This window comes from Procambarus clarkii, chromosome 8 (assembly GCF_040958095.1).
Source record: "Procambarus clarkii isolate CNS0578487 chromosome 8, FALCON_Pclarkii_2.0, whole genome shotgun sequence".
Lineage (NCBI taxonomy): Eukaryota > Metazoa > Arthropoda > Malacostraca > Decapoda > Cambaridae > Procambarus > Procambarus clarkii.
Genome location: NC_091157.1, coordinates 2,986,859 through 3,009,113, shown reverse-complemented (window position 1 = coordinate 3,009,113; position 22,255 = coordinate 2,986,859). Strand labels below are relative to the sequence as shown.

The 22,255-nt window shown below is 44.8% G+C and overlaps 1 protein-coding gene across 10 annotated transcripts in view; it reads right to left on the bottom strand.

Moving 5' to 3' along the window:
• Positions 1-22,255, bottom strand: part of LOC123759577 (zinc finger protein 271) — a 153,126-nt gene that overhangs the window by 64,090 nt on the left and 66,781 nt on the right. For 8 of the 10 annotated variants that reach the window (XR_011225382.1, XM_069316343.1, XM_069316350.1 and 5 more), the window contains 2 exons: positions 20,979-21,196; positions 3,425-3,642 (listed from right to left, as the gene is read on the bottom strand). Coding sequence is in view for 2 of the 10 variants with exons in the window: in XM_069316360.1 (XP_069172461.1) it covers positions 3,425-3,500 (76 nt within the window). In the remaining 8 variants the exon portion in view is untranslated. The remainder of the gene's footprint in view (positions 1-3,424; positions 3,643-20,978; positions 21,197-22,255) is intronic. The other 2 variants (XM_069316339.1, XM_069316341.1) reach the window with 2 other exon arrangements.

Sequence of the window (22,255 nt, the reverse complement as noted above, 5' to 3'; positions counted from 1 at the left end):
CCAAACTTGACCCAGTGGGTAGACCATCGCAAAGTTCAGGCTCCCGCACAAACCTTCGAGCAACTGCCGGGTGACCCGGGAGCCCCCAGAAACAAGCACATGTGGGACTGCAGCCGAAGGAGAGACTTTGGAGGGAGAGACAAGGAAGAAGTCCGAGAGTCCCACACAAGACCCAGCCAGGTCCAAACCTGGGAGGGGACCAGATGGGACTTCCTCCAGTTCACCATGAACCCGAACCCGGCAAGCTGGGAAAGAACCAAATCCCTGGCAAGCAGACACGTGGACCGACTAGGAGCCCATACCAGCAAGTCATCAAGGTAGGCCAACACCCGAATACCTAAAAGATGCAGACGGGCCACCACAACCCGGGTAAGGCGTAAACTCGCGAGGAGCCAAGTTCAACCCAAGCGGGGGACAACGAAAACGGTAACCGAGCTTTTCCACTACAAAACCGAGCCAGTCCCTGAACCCTGGATGAATCGGGAAGTGCCAATATGCGTCCTTGAAGTCTAGGGACACCATCCAAGCGGCCGGCTCCAACAGAAGCCAAACCTGGGACAGAGTAGTAATGTGAAAAGAGGCGCAAGAAACCTAGGGGGTTAGACGGGACAAGTCCAGAATAAACCGCAGGTCCACATAGTCCCGTTTGGGATTGGGAACAGACAGGAAACCCACCCGAAAGACGTCGTCGTTTTGACCATGCCCAAGCGCACTCACTCCGAGATGACCTGACAGAGCGCAGGAGAAGAGAACTGCCCCGCCAGCCCAGAACCCCCTGAAGGAGAAGGGCCACCCAAAGCCACCACAGGCCGTCGGAAACGACCCGAAAAGCCCACAAATCGTGAGACCAGGCATGAGCGAACAGAGCAAGTTTCCCCTCTATCGCCCAGTCAATGGGACGAACCGCGAAAGGGCCGATGCCCGTTATGAGAACCTGACCCACGCACAGAGCGAACACTACGCTGACCAGACACAGACAGTTCCGAAGGCGGCATTGGCTCCAAAACTGGCATCAGTGGCCTACCACGACGAGCGGAACCCCGAGCCCTAGTATGACGCTTCTGGGAGGAACCCCCTAGGACCCCCCAAAGGACCAACAAGTCTGGAATCTGATGACAACTAGCCGAGGCCAGCTGCAGAAACTACCCAATCGCAGACTGCAAATAGAAAAAGGACAAAAAAGGCGAAGAAACTCTAAAAGCCAGGGACCCAAGCAGATTCCAACGAGGAAGCGAGCACAACCTGCTGACACGCGAGATGCACAGTGAAAAGAGCGATACTGCATCCCGCAGGATCAACACAGTATTAGCAGTGCAGATGACGCACGAGCCGCAGAGATTAAGGCACCAGACCCAGGAGTGGCCTCAAGCGCCTCTGCATTCTCCACAAGCCAGTCACAAGAGAGCTCCAGGAGGGAAAAGAAATGCAAAACCGAAGCCAGCAAGCCATGAGCGTGCAAATCCTCAGTCACCAGCGCAGTCAACAGGGAGGGAACCTGCACGTGAAGCTGAATCACGCCCACATCCCACTGAAGGGCAGGGGCACACAAACACGCATTAAGGTGCTTGAATTCACCCCCAGGTAAACCTGGACCACCGTCAAGGCCACGCGCCACTCAAGCATGCAGGTATGACAGAAAGTACTCCAAGCATTCAATGACAACACCGGGCAGTCCACAAGCCAGGACGACTCCAGAACCTTATAGCGAACCCAGAATGGAGACAAAGACCCAAACCTGAAGGATAACGGATCCATTATAGAGGCAAAATCTGGGTCGCACAGGAGGTAAGCCGCATTGGCCGCCCACACCTCAGTAGGCGAGATGCGGGAAGCCAAAAAACCTCCGGAAGGACGGAACCAAAGGACCCGAAGGGATACGGAACCAGACCTGGGGAGGGGCTGAACCCAAATCCAACTTGTACACAGAGAGGGGAAAGGAAAACCCTACTCCTTGTAACAGCAAACCCTGCTCGGAGGGTTTAAAAACCCAGGCAGGGTCAAAAGGGGCCCAAGGCCCCCCAAGCCAGCCTCCCCAACCCCGGGAATCTCCACATCAGGCCCTGGGGACGAGTTGTCCTCCAAAGTCCCAGCCTCACAAAAAAAAACGGAGCAGCTGAAAAAACAGGAAAGAAAGGGGCCCAATGGTCAGACCCCAATGCCACCACTGGAGGAACAGACTCGAATGCCTCTGTCGCACCCCCCCCCCCAGAAGGGGCAACCCCTGAAACTGCCCAAGTCTCAGAATCCTGTTAACCAAACCACACACTAGAAAGTGAAGAGACGACTACGTTCCGGTCTGTCCTGGACCATTATCAAGTCGATTGGACCATTACCACAACTGACTTGATAATGGTTCAGGACAGACCGAAACGTCGTCGTCTCTTCACTTTCTAGTGAATGGCTTGGTCAACATTTTTCAGCCAGGTTACTGTGACTCCTCATCTGCTCAGGATCCTCTAAACCCTGCCCCGACCCCAAGACCCTCAGACACTTCGGAGCCGGAAGCAAGGGGGGGGGGGGACCAGAATGAACCACAGCAGGGGAAGAATGAGAGGGTGCAGACTGAACCAAGGCCGACTCGACTAACACCCCCTAATCCGGGTCCCTATAAGCAAAGTGGGGCAGCCTCGGAGCATCAGGGTAGCATTCAACCTAGCACGTTGCAGCAACCTAAACCTAGCACGTTGCAGCAACCTAAACCTAGCATGCAGTGCTTGAGCCGCCTGCACCCGGATATTGTCATCAGTTGATTGAGTGAATCGAGTCACAAACAAGCAACAATGCTCGCAGGTCTCAGGGTTAAAGGTGTCACCGACCCAACAAGCAACATGATGGAGGCAAAAACAATGAGCGTCGCTCTGAGACAAGGGGACAAAGCAACCCTCAAACTTGCACATGGTGAGAAGGGACCCAAGGGTCGCATCCATTGGAACCCATGCGCCACCGCAGGATTTCTGCGGATTTTTCCTGGGGTTTCCGGGGTTTTAGAGTTTGAGCTGGTCTGCACAGCTCCCTTTTTCCCCCTTCCAGGGAGGGGGAAGCTGTGCAGACAAGCGGCGTGGCACGAGTGACATCATACTCATTTACTCACTTTCATTTGCAGAGCTCTGTCCACTTGTTAGTTTTCAGTAGTAGTTTTAACCAGAATGGGGGGTTTGTTTTGAGGTGCTTACCTTTCTGGATGCTTGGCCCCCTGTCGATGGCAGACACAGAATGCTCCAAATCACATGTACACTTCTACAGGCCATTGTTCCTCATGCCTCTCTGAGGGGACCAGGTTCTAGCTCGTGGTCCCTGGTAGGCCTAGAACTCCATTCACACTGACTGATGCCAAAGTCCAATAATATACATATCAGCCTGTATAGCTCCAGAGAGCCAAAGGGGCTCCCCCCCCCCCAGAAAAGGTATTAAAGGGCTTGCTTACCTGTATCAGTACTAGTATGCAAGTTTATGGCGAGGACAGATATTAGCAGACTTGAACACTTCTGAACTCTCAACATGTCTTGTCTCGCCAACAGTGGCTGAAGTTCTACCGTTGTCTGCAGGCCGCCGTGGTCTACAAGCCACCCTGATCTACAGGCCACCGTGATCTACAGGTTGCCGTGATCAACAGCCACCCTCAGTCCACAAGTCCACAAGCTGCTGTGTGAAGGGGTAGGGATATCTGAGTATACAATGTGATAAACAATTTCCACATTTAAGGTTAAATGGATTCTTTAATCCTTGTCACCAACAGGCGCATAAAAATATTTAAACAAATTTATTTTTCTTATAAACCTGTTAATTTGTGTTCCCTGATCACGGGAAAATAATAACAAATCATAAGTGCCATATTTTGGCTGCAATAGGGCGGGGAAGTCTGGCAAAAAATAGGCGCTGATGCAGCCAACGTCGGGGAGAGTTCTGCTTCACCGACGCTGTCAGGTGGGGGGGGGGTACACAAAGATATAATTACCTAATTAATTCTTCGATTGATTTTTTCTTTGTTTTTCTGTAATATTATTCAATAGTGTGTAGTGTACCTGCATGTTTTGTTCACCATAACGAACCACTAAGTTGATAATGCAAGTCAAAAAGCAACAAGGAGTGGCCAGATCTGCCAGCCAGCCTCTCGCCATCACTTCCTCCCTTGCCAAATTCCTCCTCCCACCATATTGTTTTTGCTTTTATTCGCTATATACAGACGTATCTACATGTTGTGTTCACCATAACTGTTCATTTAAGCTGGTATAGTGCACAAAGAGCATAGTGACCACCTATACACAGCATGACAAGTCAAGAAGATGACACCACCTTTCTCACCAAAATGGCTTCTCCCCACACTCCTTTTGCTGTTATTACACTATATATACACATTATATATAAGTATCTACATTTGTGTTCATCATGGCGAACCACTAATCTTGTATGGTGACGGCAGACAGTAACAGGTGGCCACACACAACTCGTGCTCCCTCCCTCCCACCCTCACTGGTTCAAGCCCAGACGCACTAACATTCCTCCTTTAAGTATACTGTTTGTGGTGTGATTACCCTATATACACACATTATATATAAGTATCTACATTTGTGTTCACCATAAGGAACCACTAAGTTGGTATGCTGAGTCAAACAGTAGCAAGGAGTGACCACCACACACCAGCTAGCCCACCACTGGCTACCACTCCCTCCCTCCCTCCCACTAACGAACTCCCACCTCCCACTAACAAACCAGTAAATTGATAATGCGAGTCAAAAAGCAACGAGGAGTGGCCCACATCTGCCACCCAGCCACTCGCCACCACACCCTCCCTCACCAAATTCCTCCTCCCACCATACTGTTTTTTGCTTTTATTCACTATATACAGACATTATATATAAGTATCTGCATGTTTTGTTTACCATAGCAAACCACTAAGCTGGTACTAAGTCCAGACAGTAAAAGGTGGTCACACAGAGCCGGCAGATAACGCTACCACCCTCCCCATCAAGACAACTTCTCCCATTACAGCGCTAATTATCACAACAATCCTGCTATTATCAGAATTCTGGACACTTTTATCACAGTCAGGGGTCTTCTGTAATACTATCGCCGCTAAATAATAGCATGTAAATATATATTTTTACTTTTTAGGCGATGCTGTGGTCACAAGCTGAAAAGCAGTGCTGTAAGCTTATGCTGCGTGCACCAGCCTTGGTGGCTCACTCAGTACTGAGGCCCTAACACCCGGGAATGTTGCCCATGATTTTTTTTTTATATGGCATCTGTTTACAAGAGCTCTGATGAAGGTGAGGTGAACCTCGTGTATCCGCGGGCCGTTTAAATCTTGCGTAGTACTCTAACACGTCATATGACATGAACAGAAAAACTGCCAGAAATTTGGAAGGCGGCAAACGTAGTCCCGATATACAAGAAGGGGGATAGACAGGAGGCACTGAACTACAGGCCAGTGTCCCTAACTTGCATACCATGCAAGCTAATGGAGAAAATTGTGCAAAAAAAAGCTAGTCGAACATCTGGAGCGAAGAACTTTGTGTCACAACACCAACATGGTTTCAGGGATGGCAAGTCATGCCTCACAGGATTAATTGAATTCTATGATCAGGCAACAAGAATCAGACAAGAAAGAGAAGGATGGGCAGACTGCATATTTTTGGATTGCCAGAAAGCCTTTGACACAGTGCCACACCAGAGACTAGTGAGAAAGCTGGAGATGCAGGCAGGAGTGAAAGGGAAGGTACTCCATTGGATAAGGGAGTACCTAAGTAACAGAAGACAGCGAGTCACTGTGCGAGGTAAGGTCTCAGATTGGTGAGATGTCACCAGTGGGATCCCGCAGGGCTCAGTCCTTGGACCTATACTGTTTCTTATATATGTAAATGATCTCCCAGATGGTAAAGAATTATTCATCTCATTGTTTGCTGATGATGCAAAACTTATGAGGAGGATTAAGATGGAGGAAGACAGTATGAGACTACAAGATGACCTATATAGACTGCATGAATGGTCCAACAAATTGCTACTAAAGTTCAACCCGAGTAAGTGTAAGGTAATGAAACAAGGCCAAGGAAACAGGAGGCCAGACACAGGATACAGAATGGGAGATGAAGTCCTTCATGAAACAGACAGAGAGAAGGATCTAGGAGTTGATATCACACCAACCCTGTCTCCTGAAGCCCACATCAAAAGAAGAACATCGGCAGCGTATGCGAGGCTGGCTAACATAAGAACTGCCTTAAGGAACCTGTGTAAGGAATCATTCAGAACCTTGTATACCACATATTTAAGACCAATCCTGGAGTACGCAGCCCCAGCATGGAGCCAGTACCTTGTCAAGCACAAGGCAAAGCTTGAAAAAGTTCAGAGATATGCCACTAGGCTAGTCCCAGAACTAATAGGCATGAATTACGAAGAAAAGCTGCGAGAAATGCACCTCACGACACTAGAAGACAAGAGTAAGGAGAGACATGATCACTACCTACAAAATTCTCAAGAGGAATTGACAGGGTTACCTGGTTGATACCTGGTTGATGGGGTTCTGGGAGTTCTTCTACTCCTCAAGCCCGGCTCAAGGCCAGGCTTGACTTGTGAGAGTTTGGTCTACCAGGCTGTTGCTTGGAGCGGCCCACAGGCCCGCATACCCACCACAGCCCAGTTGGTCCGGCACTCCTAGAAGAAAACAATCTAGTTTCCTCTTGAAGGTGTTCACGGTTGTTCCGGCCATATTTCTGATGCTCGCTGGTTAGTTACTCAACACTTTTTATGACGTGTTGCGAAGTTTAAGGGTTAGTTTGATTTTAGTAAAACCACTAGTATGCATATTGTTTCATTAAGGTCCTTAATATTAATTTCCCCTGGAATACAACCCGCTAAATCGTTTAACAGCCAGGTACCCATTCACTGATGGGTGAACAGAGGCATACAGTTATGGACTGGCGGCTAGTTGATCTTCCTTGACCAGGGAGGATCAATCAAATCCTCTCCCCACATTTTGCAAATCGCTTACAAAACGTGGGGCGAGTGTCTTACCAACATTTCCACAGGAACATTGGTGAATAAATTCTTGGAAAGCCACTAACATGCATGGCATTTTGGGCAGGACTTTAATTTAACAGATAAGGCAAGGTTAAGAAGTACATTGTAGCAAAATTTGAGTTTAACATAATAACTACAATATAAATTGATGGAGATTACACTGGTGAAGATGCATGTTTTAAGTTCTAATAATATTGGGGAAGTGGGTAGCACAAGATACAGTGCGAGTTGCACATGGCAGGAAACTATGAGGATGAAATTAGGTACTCTTTGGTTTTATTTTTGAATAAGGCATTGGTTGGACAATTTTTTAATTCATTAGGAAGTGAGTTCCATAGACATAGTCTTTTTATTTGCATGGAGTATTTGCACCAATTTAGTTTGACTTTGGGGATATCAAAGATATATTTGTTTCTAATATGGTTCTCACAGGGTTCTATTATATCTACCAAGGAAGAGTTTCAGATATGGATTAGCATTTAGGAACATGGTTTTGTACATGTAAATTGCACAAGAGAATGTGTGGAGTGGGTGTAAGTTAAGCATGTTTAGGGATTTAAACAGACGGGCTGTGTGATGTCTGAAAACAAAGTTTGTTATAGTTCTGACAGTAGATTTTGCTGGGTGATGATGGGCTTGAGGTAATTTGCAGTGGTTGAACCCCATCCACAGATACTGTATGTAAGATAAGAATAGATTAGAGAGTAATATAATGAGAGCAGAACAGAGTGGGGAACATTATATCTAATTTTAGAGAGTATACCTGTACCCACAGTTTTTGAGACTTTTTTGGCTATGTGTTTTATGTGGGTGCTGAAGTTTAATCTCTTGTCTATGTATAGGACAAGAAACTTTCCATCATTTTTATTGCTAATGTTAACATTGTCTATCTGAAGTTGAATTTTGTTTTATGATTTACTTCCAAATAAAATGTAGCAGGTCTTTTTTATGTTTAGTGAGTTTGTTGGTTGACATCCATGAGTTAACATTTTTAAATTTGTTATTTACAATACTATTTAATGTGAGTTGATTGGGTCTGAATAGATGAAGGTAGTATCATCAGCAAATAATAAAGGTTTAACAATTTGGAAAACTGAAGTGTTTTCCTGTTAGATCTCATTATTAAAATGGTGTTATGAAATTCAATAACACTTTATTAATCTGTCAAATTAATAGTATTAGTTCAATTTCTAAATAATCAGAATATAGCGCCATTAATTTATAAATAGCTATTACAAATTTTCTTCACCTCAGGAGTTAGGGAGCAGGAGGAAGTCTCAACACCATTATAGATATTAAATCACCTCATGTTAGTGTACAACACGCTACTCATTGACACCAAGCAGAAAATTCCCTGCATACACTGCCTAAAACTAGATAATTTAGTTCTGGGCAGCTGTAGCTGGTTTCTGTCTCACAATTCTGCTAAGTGGCCCTACAATTTATTAGTTTTATCTCAGTTGAGTAAAAGGGTTTAAATGATGGTTGGGTTGTGAGGGCAGTTAAGCTGCGGGAAATTATAAAAAAACTAAACATAAGGACTTAGGCTCTTTAACTTCAATTTATAATTACATCAATGTGTGATTTGATAATAATCAAACTTATAAGTTTTACAAATCTAACAAATAATTTCCTGGCAGATGTCGTCTCGGCTGTAATGAACTGGATGCAAAGCAGTCGTATGTCCCTTGATACATGCTCTGGCTTAAAGATTCTCCTAGTCCAATAAGAGTAGCTTTTTTTTTTACTAATCTTGATCCTGATGGTACAGTGATCTTTATAAATTATTAAATTAATTAGAAATAAGCTCTGAAATAAGTTATTTAGCAGTGCGCTTTTGTTCGTTTTGTTGTGGTCTAATGTATTTTTGATATTGTCATACAGTGCATTATCAACTAAAGAGTTGACCCTGGAAACTACACTCAAAAAATTAAACTTAACACAAATTAAACAGTATTTAAGTTTTTTAAAGTACTGGACCATCTTAATTTAATTAATTAATAAATAAAATAATCCTTCACTGTGAAATTGTGTGAAATTATAAAGTTATTAATTTCAGTCCATTTGCTGTTAAACAAGATATAATTAATTTACCTGCATAATCCCACACACACAACCTGACTTTAAAATATGTATATCCAAGAATAATAGATATATTCAGCAGTTTCAATTTGTTCCAGTTTACACGTTTGTTTATTTCTTAGGTTAAGTTACGTTACCAACGACAGCAATGTCCTTCCAATCACCACAGTGGGACTTGCACCCCTCATAAATGTCTCCCCCACTACCACAGTGGGACTTGTACTCCTCATAAATGTCTCCCCCACCACCACAATGGGACTTGTACCCCCTCATAAATGTCTCCCCCACCACCACAGTGGGACTTGTACCCTTCAGAAATGTCTCCCCCCCCCCCAACAACAGTGGGACTGTAACCCCTCAGAAATTTCTCCCCCACCACCAACAGTGGGACTGGTACTCTTCAGAAATATCTCCCCCACCACCAACAGTGGGACTAGTACCCCCCCCCCCTCAGAAATGTCTCCCCCATGATAAAATAATAATAATATTTTATTTAGGAAAAGTACATACATAGATGCAGAGTTACAAACATTCTGATTGATTTATAGATAGAGCTAGTACATACAATACTTAAAACCACTTGTATGCATAGCGTTTCGGGTAAGGTGAGGTGGGGAAAAATACACAGACTAAAACTTAATAGTAATTGAGCATACACAGACTAAAACTTAATAGTAATTGAGCTTAAAGTATAAATTGTGTTGAAAGAAAAAATAAAAGATAAAAAAGGGTGGAACATGGTAGAAAATAGCCAATATACAAGTTGGTCAACAAACAGCAGTTTAAAAAATAGTAAGATATGGGTTGACCTTTAGAGGTAAGGTATGTTACATGGGAGTTAATTAGGTAGTACAGTACTTAGTTTTCATCTTAAACTGGTTGAGAGAGGTACAGCCTTTGACATGATTGGGAAGGTCATTCCACATTCTGGGTCCCTTGATTTGTAGAGCATTTCTAGTTTGATTAAGTCGTACTCTTGGAATATCAAATAGGTAATTTGTTTCCGGTGTGGTGCCCATGGGTTCTGTTACAACCTTCTAAGTATCTTTTAAGCTCAGCATTGACATTACAATTCAGAGTTTTAAATATATAGAGTACACATGAAAGGATGTGCAGTGACTTTATATCTAACATATTCAGAGATTTGAGTAAGAGTACCGAGTGCTGTCTGGGGCCAGAGTTAGATATTGTTCTATTAGAAGCTTTGTGTTGGGTAATTAGAGGACGTAAATGATTTTGGGTAGTAGAACCCCAAGCACAAATACCATAGTTGAGATAAGGATAGATGAGGGAGTAATAGAGCATCACCAGGGCAGGGCGAGGTATACTGTATATTGGTTATTCTTAGATTAATTTCATTTGAGGATTTATTACCAAACAAAATATAGGAAGTTTGGTCAAAGTTAAGGGTGAGTTTGTTAGCAGTTAGCCAAAGATGGACTATATTTAGTTCAGTATTCACAGTGACACATTCAGAGCAAGCGGGTCAGGACTGGAGAAAATGAAAGTTGTGTCATCAGCAAATAAGATTGCTTTGAAGTGTTGAGAGGCATTTGGAAGGTCATTAATGTAGATGAGAAAGAGGAGAGGGGCCAAGTATGCTGCCCTGTGGAACACCAATATTTATGGGTAGTGTAGGAGAAATGGAATTATTCATAGAAACATACCTGTCAGTAAGGCAAGACTGAAGGTATTGCAGGGAGTAACCTCTGACTCCATAATGATGTAATTTAAGAAGAAGGTTTTGGTGGTTGACAGTGTCAATAGCTTTACGTAGGTCCACAAATAACCCAACAGGGAACTCATTTTTATCAAGAGTTGTATGTATCAAGTTAATCATACTGTACTAATAAGTGCATCTTAGTGCTTTTATTGGGTCTGAAACCATATTGGCAAGAGCTAAGTATATTGAGTTTGGCTAGATATGAGTAAAGCTGCTTGCAGATTAGCTTTTCAAGTATTTTTGACAAGGCTGGCAGAATTGAGATAGGTCTGTAATTGTTGACATCAGTGAGATCACCACATTTGTGGACTTGGGTTACTCTTGCATTTTTTTAGAAAATCCAGAAAGGTTTAGAGTTCAAGTGATTTGTTGAAGAGCAATGCAATGGCAGGAGCTAAAATCTTGAGGCTTTTTGTAAATTAGAGATGGTATCTCATCAAGGGCACTTGACTTAGTTTTAATGGAAAGGATTACCTCATTAACATCAGAGGAAGTAGCAGGAGCTAGGTACAGAGACTCTGGATAGTTACCTGTGAGGTAGTCTTTAATATTAGTGAGTGAGGATAGAATATCATGAGCAAGGGATGTACCAATGGATGAAAAGAACGTATTGAATTCAATCACAGTGTCTGAGGCCGAAAGCACACCATCATCATTGGATAGGAGAATTGTTTTTTTATTCAAAATCTTTTTTGAACCTAATACTGTATTTGGGAGATAATGCTCCATGTTTTCTTAATGTTGCCCTTAATTTGGGTAAATTTATTTTCATAGTATTTTATTTTGGCTTTTCTAATTATTTTAGACACCATCGATGAGTAAATCTTTGAAAATTCTTTGGAGACGACTCCTAACCTATACTTCTTTTCAAGGTCATGTTTTTATTAATAGATTTATGTATACCATTTGTAAGATATGGAGTGTTTAACCTTTTATTTGTAACTTGTTTCGTTAGCTTTGAACAGTGAGAGTTATAAAGGGTCAGAGTTTTCTGAAGAAATGTTTGCACTGCTAGGTTGATGTTCGCTATGTCACCTAATTCAGCCTCCCAGTTGATATTAGCAGCAGCAGCAATAAAGTTGCTTATAGAAGTTTCATTGTGCAGCCTAAAGCTTACCTTCCTTGTATCTAGAGGTGGTTTATTTATGTTGGTTAGGAGAAATGCGGGGTAATGGTCTGTGGTCCTATCATTGATTATCCCTGAAGTAAGTGGAGAGGTTATGTTAGTCCAGATGTGTTCAAGAACAGAGGCAGTAGTATCAGTGATTCTAGTAGGTCTAGTGATTAAGGGTATGAGGAAGCAGGAATTCATACAGTTGAGGAAACTAGCAGCAGGAGGGTTTTCAGGCTCGCAGAGGTCAATATTAAAGTCTCCTGCGATAATTAGATGGTTTTTGTTCAGTCTGTTATCTAGTATTAGATTTCTAAGGTTAGAGTTGAATTCGGACACATCAGTGTTAGGAATTCTATAGACTGTTCCCACAGTCAGGACAACTCAGCAAACTGGCAAAGATATACTCCTTGACTCTGAAACTGGCAAAGATATACTCCCCACAGTAGTCTCTAGTTCTAATTACTTTTAAGCATGTCAGTTCTTGGTGGTAGTAAAGAGCAGTACCACCACCACCTCTCTGAATTGGTCGACAGTTGTGAATTGCTGAGTAGTTTGGCATGTTAAAGAGTTGAGTAGTATCCTCTTTTAACCACGTTTCAGTAAGTATAATAAAAGATAATTTATTGTCAACAGTTTGAATCAAGGCACTAACATCATCAAAGTGTTTGCTTAGAGATCTTACATTCAAGTTAATTACAGAGATATTGTGATTATGTGTTAATACATTGTTTACATCATGTGCTGTAAAATATCTGCAATTTTGGTCATTAAAGTGATGATTGTCATAGATACTGGATAAGAGGTTTAGTTCAGGGTCTATACTTGTTTGCATAAGAAAGCATCTCCATCACCAACAGTGGAGCTGATACCCCTCAGAAATGTCTCCCTCACCACCATAGTGGGACTGGAACTATACAGCAACGTGTAAACAATAAAGGAGTGTAAGGGTTAGTGCCCACCGACAGTCTGGGTCGACGCGCCTGATGGACACCGCCACATTTTTTAGTTTTCTGGCGCAATTACAGCTTCTATCTATGAAAAATTACTACACAGGCAATCATACTTACTTCAAGTGTATATCTTAACAACATAAATCGTCATATATTGAAGATAATTGGGCTAAACATCTCTGAGAATTAACCAACTCAACGGACACCGGCCTCTTTGTTGTCAAACTATTCCAACCAGAGTTGCCAGATACGAATTGCTGAAAGTAGCGCATGACATGACAGTCTAAATGTAGCGAAATAATAATAATAAACAACGACAACAACAACAACAACAACAACAACAATAGTAATAATAGTAATAGTAATAATAATAATAAAGGCATACCTCAGTTTAAGAGTTTAATTGGTTCCTGGAGACGCCTCGTATTCCGAAAACTCGCATTCCGAAGCTAATTTCCCCATAAGAAATAAAGGGAAATGAATTAATCCGTTCCTGACTACCCCAAAAACCCCACATCAAACTAAATTTTTATACCTAATTCATCTAAATAAACCTATAAAACTATGTTCAAGTTATTACCTACCTTGCTGTTGAATGCTGTAGGCATATGGAAGATGGTGAGGAGGTGGGAGGAAGAGAGGAGTTACTGTTTGGAAGGGGAGTCCCCTTCCATTATCACATCAGGCAGTGAGGACTTCACTGGTGTGCACACACTGGCACATTTTGCCTGCATACCACTAGGACTTGCTTGTTTTACTAAGAATTTATCTAATGACACTTGTTTTTCCCTACATTTTAACACTTGTCTGTAGTAAGACATCACATTATCATTTAAAAGGTCAATGCAACGGCCTGCTACAGCTTTATCTGGGTGAGTTTTTTCAACAAAACTTTGCAGTTCTTCCCATACTTCACACATTTTCTTAATCAAGAAGGAACATCCTCTACTGCCTCTACTCACAGCTATTTTCTTAGGTTGAACCTTACCAATGGCTTTCTTGAGACCCATGGCAAGATATATAATGACAACTTTTATGCTCAAATGGCCAAAAAACCGATAAAAAACTGTAAATCCTTGTGAAGAATTCAGGTGGAATAGTCACTGGACACGAGACACTGGTAAACTGAGGCGCGATCGCCATGCCACCACGCGCCAGTCGGCCTGTACACGTATCAACAAACTCGTATCCCGAGGTAACCCTCGCCTTCCGAGACATATTTTTGGAGTAAATCCTGCTCGTCTTCCGAAAAACTCGCATACAGGGACACTCGCATTCCGAGGTACCACTGTAATAATAATAATAATAATAATAATAATTATTATTATTATTTATTATTAATAATTATTATAATAATAATAATAATATTATTATTATTATAATAATAATTATTATTATTATTAGTTATTATTATTATTATTATTATAATTACTATTATTTACAAGAATGTACAATGAATGTGTCCATTGACACGCATAGCTTTTGTTTCGGGCAGGTCCTTATTCTAACATATTTTTATCTATTAATTTATATATACAAGAAGGTACAATGGCTTTATCACTAATCAAATTTTATTCTTGCAATGTATCTGTTATCATTTTATTAATTCTGCTAGAATTTACCTACTTAAAGTTATCTGTTAGATTAACACTTTCGCTCGGGGATGACGCAGCATTGCGTCATCCGTTTACTGGCGGTAATGCCGGGGATGACGCAGCATTGCGTCATCCACTTTAAAAATTCGCCAAAAATCAGGTTTTTATCCGATTTTTGGGGGACTGGTTTTAAAATGCGCGCCGATGTCTTCCCATTTTCTTTGTTGCGCCTAGTGGCCCGCAGGCGGCGCAGCACACGCCGTCGGCCCATTGCTTTCGCTCCACTGTTGTGACCGGTGTCGCCTCCCCTCGCGTCTCAAATGTGTGAACATTTTGGCTATTTTCCATGGCTATATTTCTTACTGCGGCTTCAGAAACTATCTACGCTTACTCCACGATGGATAGTAATCATGAACAAGGCCCTTCCAGGAAGAAAATTGCGAAAGAAAGGCGTGAAAAACAGAAGCTGAGTAGTGTACAGAAGTACAAGAATGTGAGACTAACTCCCTCTAAGTTTCAGGCTGTATTTGACGATTTGTCTGGGTCATCTAGTGATGAAACTGATGTTGGTATTGATACTGATGCAAGTAGTGAACATTTAGAAACAGAGACGGCCGATGAGGATTTTGAGTGATGAAAGTGAGGACAGTGAGGAGTCTGAGGTCGAGATTGCCACTCGTGCACGGTGCGGTACTGGAGCTCGTGCTAGAGCCAGACATACCACACGTACCACACGTACCCCAGCACCAACAGATTCTGATGATGGATGGTGTAGTGACAATACTGCACCCTTTGTGGACAATTTTACAGGTACACCAGGCTTGACTGTTCCTGTACCTACCACTGTTCTTGGATTCATTCAACTCTTTCTGACACAAAATTGCTGAAATATATTGCCTATGAAACAAATTTATATACTTCCCAAAATAAGGCAGGTACTGGGCAAAGTACAAAGCACAGATGGCAACCAGTGACAGTGAAGGAAATTGCTAGATATATGGGACTGACGATCTTGATGGGTATTTGCCCGTTTCCCGTATTGTACAGGCAATGTTGTTCTTCAATTGGCCCTTATATGCACATATCCATCTGAAGAATTCTATTAGGAACATTTTCATACCTAAATGAGCGCTGTAACACGAAAATTGAGATTACCACCAGGAAATAATACTAAACATATGTGGGCAGGAATTGGGAGTGTAGCAGGAAGGCGTCTGAGCACTCACTCATGGCTAACGCATGGCCCGTCTTCAACTCGTCGGCGGTTGGAGCGTGACCAGGTTTTTATTTTATATGCTAATATTCCTCTAGAGAATTCTATTAAGAATCCATTGAGACCAAAATGAAAGACCTAGAACGAAAATTGAGGTGACCAGAGTGAAAATAGTGAAAACATTTTATCACGTTTGCGCGCTCCCGGGTAACTCGTTCGCACTTTCTCTGCTTGCTGCGGGTAATTAGCCGGGCTTTTGGAGTTTATATGCATTTAGTGCTGTAGAGAATTTTATTGCGAACACAATGATACCAAATTTAATCTCGTAGAACAAAAATTGAGGTGACAAAGTTGAAGAGAGTATACACTTTTCGGAATTGACGCGTCCTTCCGTGACACGCTGGGGCCCATATCGCCCTGTCGAGGGGTGGCGCGGGGGGTGCGCGAAAGTGTTAAGGACCTGCCCGAAATGCTGCGCATACTATTGGCTTTACAAGATTGTAAATACTATGCTATGTATTCTCTCTAACCCAATGTACCTTCTTGTATATAAATAAATAAATAAATAAATAAATAAATAAATAAATAAATAAACCTATCGACCCTATCTTACATACGGTATCTATGCTTAGGGTTGAACTACTGCAAATTACTTCAAGCTACATGAACTGGGACATGCTGCCCTGCCAAGACATTGGACACTTCCCGGACGTGAACGACCAGGAGAGTCAAACCTTGAGAACTCAGCAGACGAGACACCCAAAACGACCAGCCCCAAAGAGCCAAGGACCGCATCACACCCTCTCGGTTCAGGCAATGAACCACCGGGGAACAGTCTAAATGGAGCCGGATCGTTGATCTGCAGGTGACCTGAACCCTGTGAAGAGACATCCACACTGCCGCAAACTCCCGCACCGTGCTGTGGACCCGACGGAAGGATTGATCGCACCACCCCTGGCCAGCCTGGTGAGCACTGGTCAGAGCCCCAGCCAAGAGACAATGCATCCATGAACATATTAAGCGAGGGTTTGGGTAGGTTCCATGACACTGAACCCCGAAAAACCCGAAGAGGAAGCCGGCGACGCAAGGCCCTTGGGGGCCAAAACCAGCGATCGCGAGAGAGGTGGAAGGGACGTCCTGGTTACCTGGTTGATGGGGTTCTGGGAGTTCTTCTTCTCCCCAAGCCCGGCCCGAGGCCAGGCTTGACTTGTGAGAGTTTGGTCCACTAGGCTGTTGCTTGAAGCGGCCCGCAGGCTCACATACCCACCACAGTCCAGTTGGTCCGGCACTCCTTGGAGGAAACAATCTAGTTTCCTCTTGATGTCCACTATTGCTCTGGCAATATTTCATATTCTCGCAGGGAGGGTGTTGAACAATCTGGGACCTCTAATGTTTATACAGTGTTCTCTGATTGTGCCTATGGCACCTCTGCACTTCACTGGTTCTATTCTGCCTTTTCTTCCATATCATTCACTAAAGTACATTGTTATTTTACTGTGTAGATTTGGGACCTGGCTCTCCAGTATTTTCCATGTGTATATTATCTGGTATCTTCTCGTCTCCTTTCTAATGAGTACATTTGGAGGGCTTTGAGACGATCCCAATAATTTAGGTGCTTTATCTCGTATATGCGTGCCATATATGTTCTCTGTATTCCCTCTATTTCAGCAATCTCTCCTGCTCTGAAGGGGAGAGTGAGTACTGAGCAGTACTCAAGACAGGACAACACAAGTGATTTGAAGAGTATAACCATTGTGATGGAATCTCTGGATTTGAAGGCTCTCGTAATCCATCCTATCATTTTTCTGGCTGACTCAGAGCATCCCCGAAGGAACCAGAACAGCCGACGAAGCCAAACTTGACCCAGTGGGTAGACCATCATCGCAAAGTTCAGGCTCCCGCACAAACCTTCGAGCAACTGCCGGGTGACCCGGGAGCCCCCAGAAACAAGCACATGTGGGGCTGCAGCCGAAGGAGAGACTTTGGAGGGAGAGACAAGGAAGAAGTCCGAGAGTCCCACACAAGACCCAGCCAGGTCCGAACCTGGGAGGGGACCAGATGGGACTTCCTCCAGTTCACCATGAACCCGAACCCGGCAAGCTAGGAAAGAACCAAATCCCTGGCAAGCAGACACGTGGACCGACTAGGAGCCCATACCAGCAAGTCATCAAGGTAGGCCAACACCCGAATACCTAAAAGATGCAGACGGGCCACCACAACCCGGGTAAGGCAGTAAACACGCGAGGAGCCAAGTTCAACCCAAGCGGGGGACAACGAAAACGGTAACCGAGCTTTTTCCACTACAAAACCGAGCCAGTCCCTGAACCCTGGATGAATCGGGAAGTGCCAATATGCGTCCTTGAAGTCTAGGGACACCATCCAAGCGGCCGGCTCCAACAGAAGCCAAACCTGGGACAGAGTAGTAATGTGAAAAGAGGCGCAAGAAACCTAGGGGGTTAGACGGGACAAGTCCAGAATAAACCGCAGGTCCACATAGTCCCGTTTGGGATTCGGGAACAGACAGGAAACCCACCCGAAAGACGTCGTCGTTTTGAACCATGCCCAAGCGCACTCACTCCGAGATGACCTGACAGAGCGCAGGAGAAGAGAACTGCCCCGCCAGCCCAGAACCCCCTGAAGGAGAAGGGCCACCCAAAGCCACCACAGGCCGTCGGAAACGACCCGAAAAGCCCACAAATCGTGAGACCAGGCATGAGCGAACAGAGCAAGTTTCCCCTCTATCGCCCAGTCAATGGGACGAACCGCGAAAGGGCCGATGCCCGTTATGAGAACCTGACCCACGCACAGAGCGAACACTACTGCTGACCAGACACAGACGGTTCCGAAGGCGGCATTGGCTCCAAAACTGGCATCAGTGGCCTACCACGACGAGCGGAACCCCGAGCCCTAGTATGACGCTTCTGGGAGGAAACCCCCTAGGACCCCCCAAAGGACCAACAAGTCTGGCATCTGATGACAACTAGCCGAGGCCAGCTGCAGAAACTACCCAATCGCAGACTGCAAATAGAAAAAGGACAAAAAAGGTGAAGAAACTCTAAAAGCCAGGGACCCAAGCAGATTCCAACGAGGAAGCGAGCACAACCTGCTGACACGCGAGATGCACAGTGAAAAGAGCGATAGCTGCATCCCGCAGGATCAACACAGTATTAGCAGTGCAGATGACACACGAGCCGCAGAGATTAAGGCACCAGACCCAGGAGCGGCCTCAAGCGCCTCTGCATTCTCCACAAGCCAGTCACAAGAGAGCTCCAGGAGAGAAAAGAAATGCAAAACCGAAGCCAGCAAGCCATGAGCGTGCAAATCCTCAGTCACCAGCGCAGTCAACAGGGAGGGAACCTGCACGAGAAGCTGAATCACGCCCACATCCCACTGAAAGGCAGGGGAACACAAACACGCATTAAGGTGCTTGAATTCACCCCCAGGTAAACCTGGACCACCGTCAAGGCCTCGCGCCACTCAAGCATGCAGGTATGACAGAAAGTACTCCAAGCATTCAATGACAACACCGGGCAGTCCACAAGCCAGGACGACTCCAGAACCTTATAGCGAACCCAGAATGGAGACACAAAGACCCAAACCTGAAGGATAACGGATCCATTATAGAGGCAAAATCTGGGTCGCACAGGAGGTAAGCCGCATTGGCCGCCCACACCTCAGTAGGCGAGATGCGGGAAGCCAAAAAACCTCTGGAAGGACGGAACCAAAGGACCCGAAGGGATACGGAACCAGACCTGGGGAGGGGCTGAACCCAAATCCAACTTGTACACAGAGAGGGGAAAGGAAAACCCTACTCCTTGTAACAGCAAACCCTGCTCGGAGGGTTTAAAAACCCAGGCAGGGTCAAAAGGGGCCCAAGGCCCCCCAAGCCAGCCTCCCAACCCCGGGAATCTCCACATCAGGCCCTGGGGACGAGTTGTCCTCCAAAGTCCCAGCCTCACAAAAAAAACGGAGCAGCTGAAAAAAGCAGGAAAGAAAGGGGCCCAATAGGTCAGACCCCAATGCCACCACTGGAGGAACAGACTCGAATGCCTCTGTCGCACCCCCCCCCCAGAAGGGGCAACCCCTGAAACTGCCCAAGTCTCAGAATCCTGTTAACCAAACCACACACTAGAAAGTGAAGAGACGACTACGTTCCGGTCTGTCCTGGACCATTATCAAGTCGATTGGACCATTACCACAACTGACTTGATAATGGTTCAGGACAGACCGAAACGTCGTCGTCTCTTCACTTTCTAGTGAATGGCTTGGTCAACATTTTTCAGCCAGGTTACTGTGACTCCTCATCTGCTCAGGATCCTCTAAACCCTGCCCCGACCCCAAGACCCTCAGACACTTCGGAGCCGGAAGCAAGGGGGGGGGGGGACCAGAATGAACCACAGCAGGGGAAGAATGAGAGGGTGCAGACTGAACCAAGGCCGACTCGACTAACACCCCCTAATCCGGGTCCCTATAAGCAAAGTGGGGCAGCCTCGGAGCATCAGGGTAGCATTCAACCTAGCACGTTGCAGCAACCTAAACCTAGCACGTTGCAGCAACCTAAACCTAGCATGCAGTGCTTGAGCCGCCTGCACCCGGATATTGTCATCAGTTGATTGAGTGAATCGAGTCACAAACAAGCAACAATGCTCGCAGGTCTCAGGGTTAAAGGTGTCACCGACCCAACAAGCAGCATGATGGAGGCAAAAACAATGAGCGTCGCCCTGAGACAAGGGGACAAAGCAACCCTCAAACTTGCACATGGTGAGAAGGGACCCAAGGGTCGCATCCATTGGAACCCATGCGCCACCGCAGGATTTCTGCGGATTTTTCCTGGGGTTTCCGGGGTTTTAGAGTTTGAGCTGGTCTGCACAGCTCCCTTTTTCCCCCTTCCAGGGAGGGGGAAGCTGTGCAGACAAGCGGCGTGGCACGAGTGACATCATACTCATTTACTCACTTTCATTTGCAGAGCTCTGTCCACTTGTTAGTTTTCAGTAGTAGTTTTAACCAGAATGGGGGGTTTGTTTTGAGGTGCTTACGTTTCTGGATGCTTGACCCCCTGTCGATGGCAGACACAGAATGCTCCAAATCACATGTACACTTCTACAGGCCATTGTTCCTCATGCCTCTCTGAGGGGACCAGGTTCTAGCTCGTGGTCCCTGGTAGGCCTAGAACTCCATTCACACTGACTGATGCCAAAGTCCAATAATATACATATCAGCCTGTATAGCTCCAGAGAGCCAAAGGGGCTCCCCCCCCCCCAGAAAAGGTATTAAAGGGCTTGCTTACCTGTATCAGTACTAGTATGCAAGTTTATGGCGAGGACAGATATTAGCAGACTTGAACACTTCTGAACTCTCAACATGTCTTGTCTCGCCAACAGTGGCTGAAGTTCTACCGTTGTCTGCAGGCCGCCGTGGTCTACAAGCCACCCTGATCTACAGGCCACCGTGATCTACAGGTTGCCGTGATCAACAGCCACCCTCAGTCCACAAGTCCACAAGCTGCTGTGTGAAGGGGTAGGGATATCTGAGTATACAATGTGATAAACAATTTCCACATTTAAGGTTAAATGGATTCTTTAATCCTTGTCACCAACAGGCGCATAAAAATATTTAAACAAATTTATTTTTCTTATAAACCTGTTAATTTGTGTTCCCTGATCACGGGAAAATAATAACAAATCATAAGTGCCATATTTTGGCCGCAATAGGGCGGGGAAGTCTGGCAAAAAATAGGCGCTGATGCAGCCAACGTCGGGGAGAGTTCTGCTTCACCGACGCTGTCAGGTGGGGGGGGGGGGGGGGTACACAAAGATATAATTACCTAATTAATTCTTCGATTGATTTTTTCTTTGTTTTTTCTGTAATATTATTCAATAGTGTGTAGTGTACCTGCATGTTTTGTTCACCATAACGAACCACTAAGTTGATAATGCAAGTCAAAAAGCAACAAGGAGTGGCCAGATCTGCCAGCCAGCCTCTCGCCATCACTTCCTCCCTTGCCAAATTCCTCCTCCCACCATATTGTTTTTGCTTTTATTCGCTATATACAGACGTATCTACATGTTGTGTTCACCATAACTGTTCATTTAAGCTGGTATAGTGCACAAAGAGCATAGTGACCACCTATACACAGCATGACAAGTCAAGAAGATGACACCACCTTTCTCACCAAAATGGCTTCTCCCCACACTCCTTTTGCTGTTATTACACTATATATACACATTATATATAAGTATCTACATTTGTGTTCATCATGGCGAACCACTAATCTTGTATGGTGACGGCAGACAGTAACAGGTGGCCACACACAACTCGTGCTCCCTCCCTCCCACCCTCACTGGTTCAAGCCCAGACGCACTAACATTCCTCCTTTAAGTATACTGTTTGTGGTGTGATTACCCTATATACACACATTATATATAAGTATCTACATTTGTGTTCACCATAAGGAACCACTAAGTTGGTATGCTGAGTCAAACAGTAGCAAGGAGTGACCACCACACACCAGCTAGCCCACCACTGGCTACCACTCCCTCCCTCCCTCCCACTAACGAACTCCCA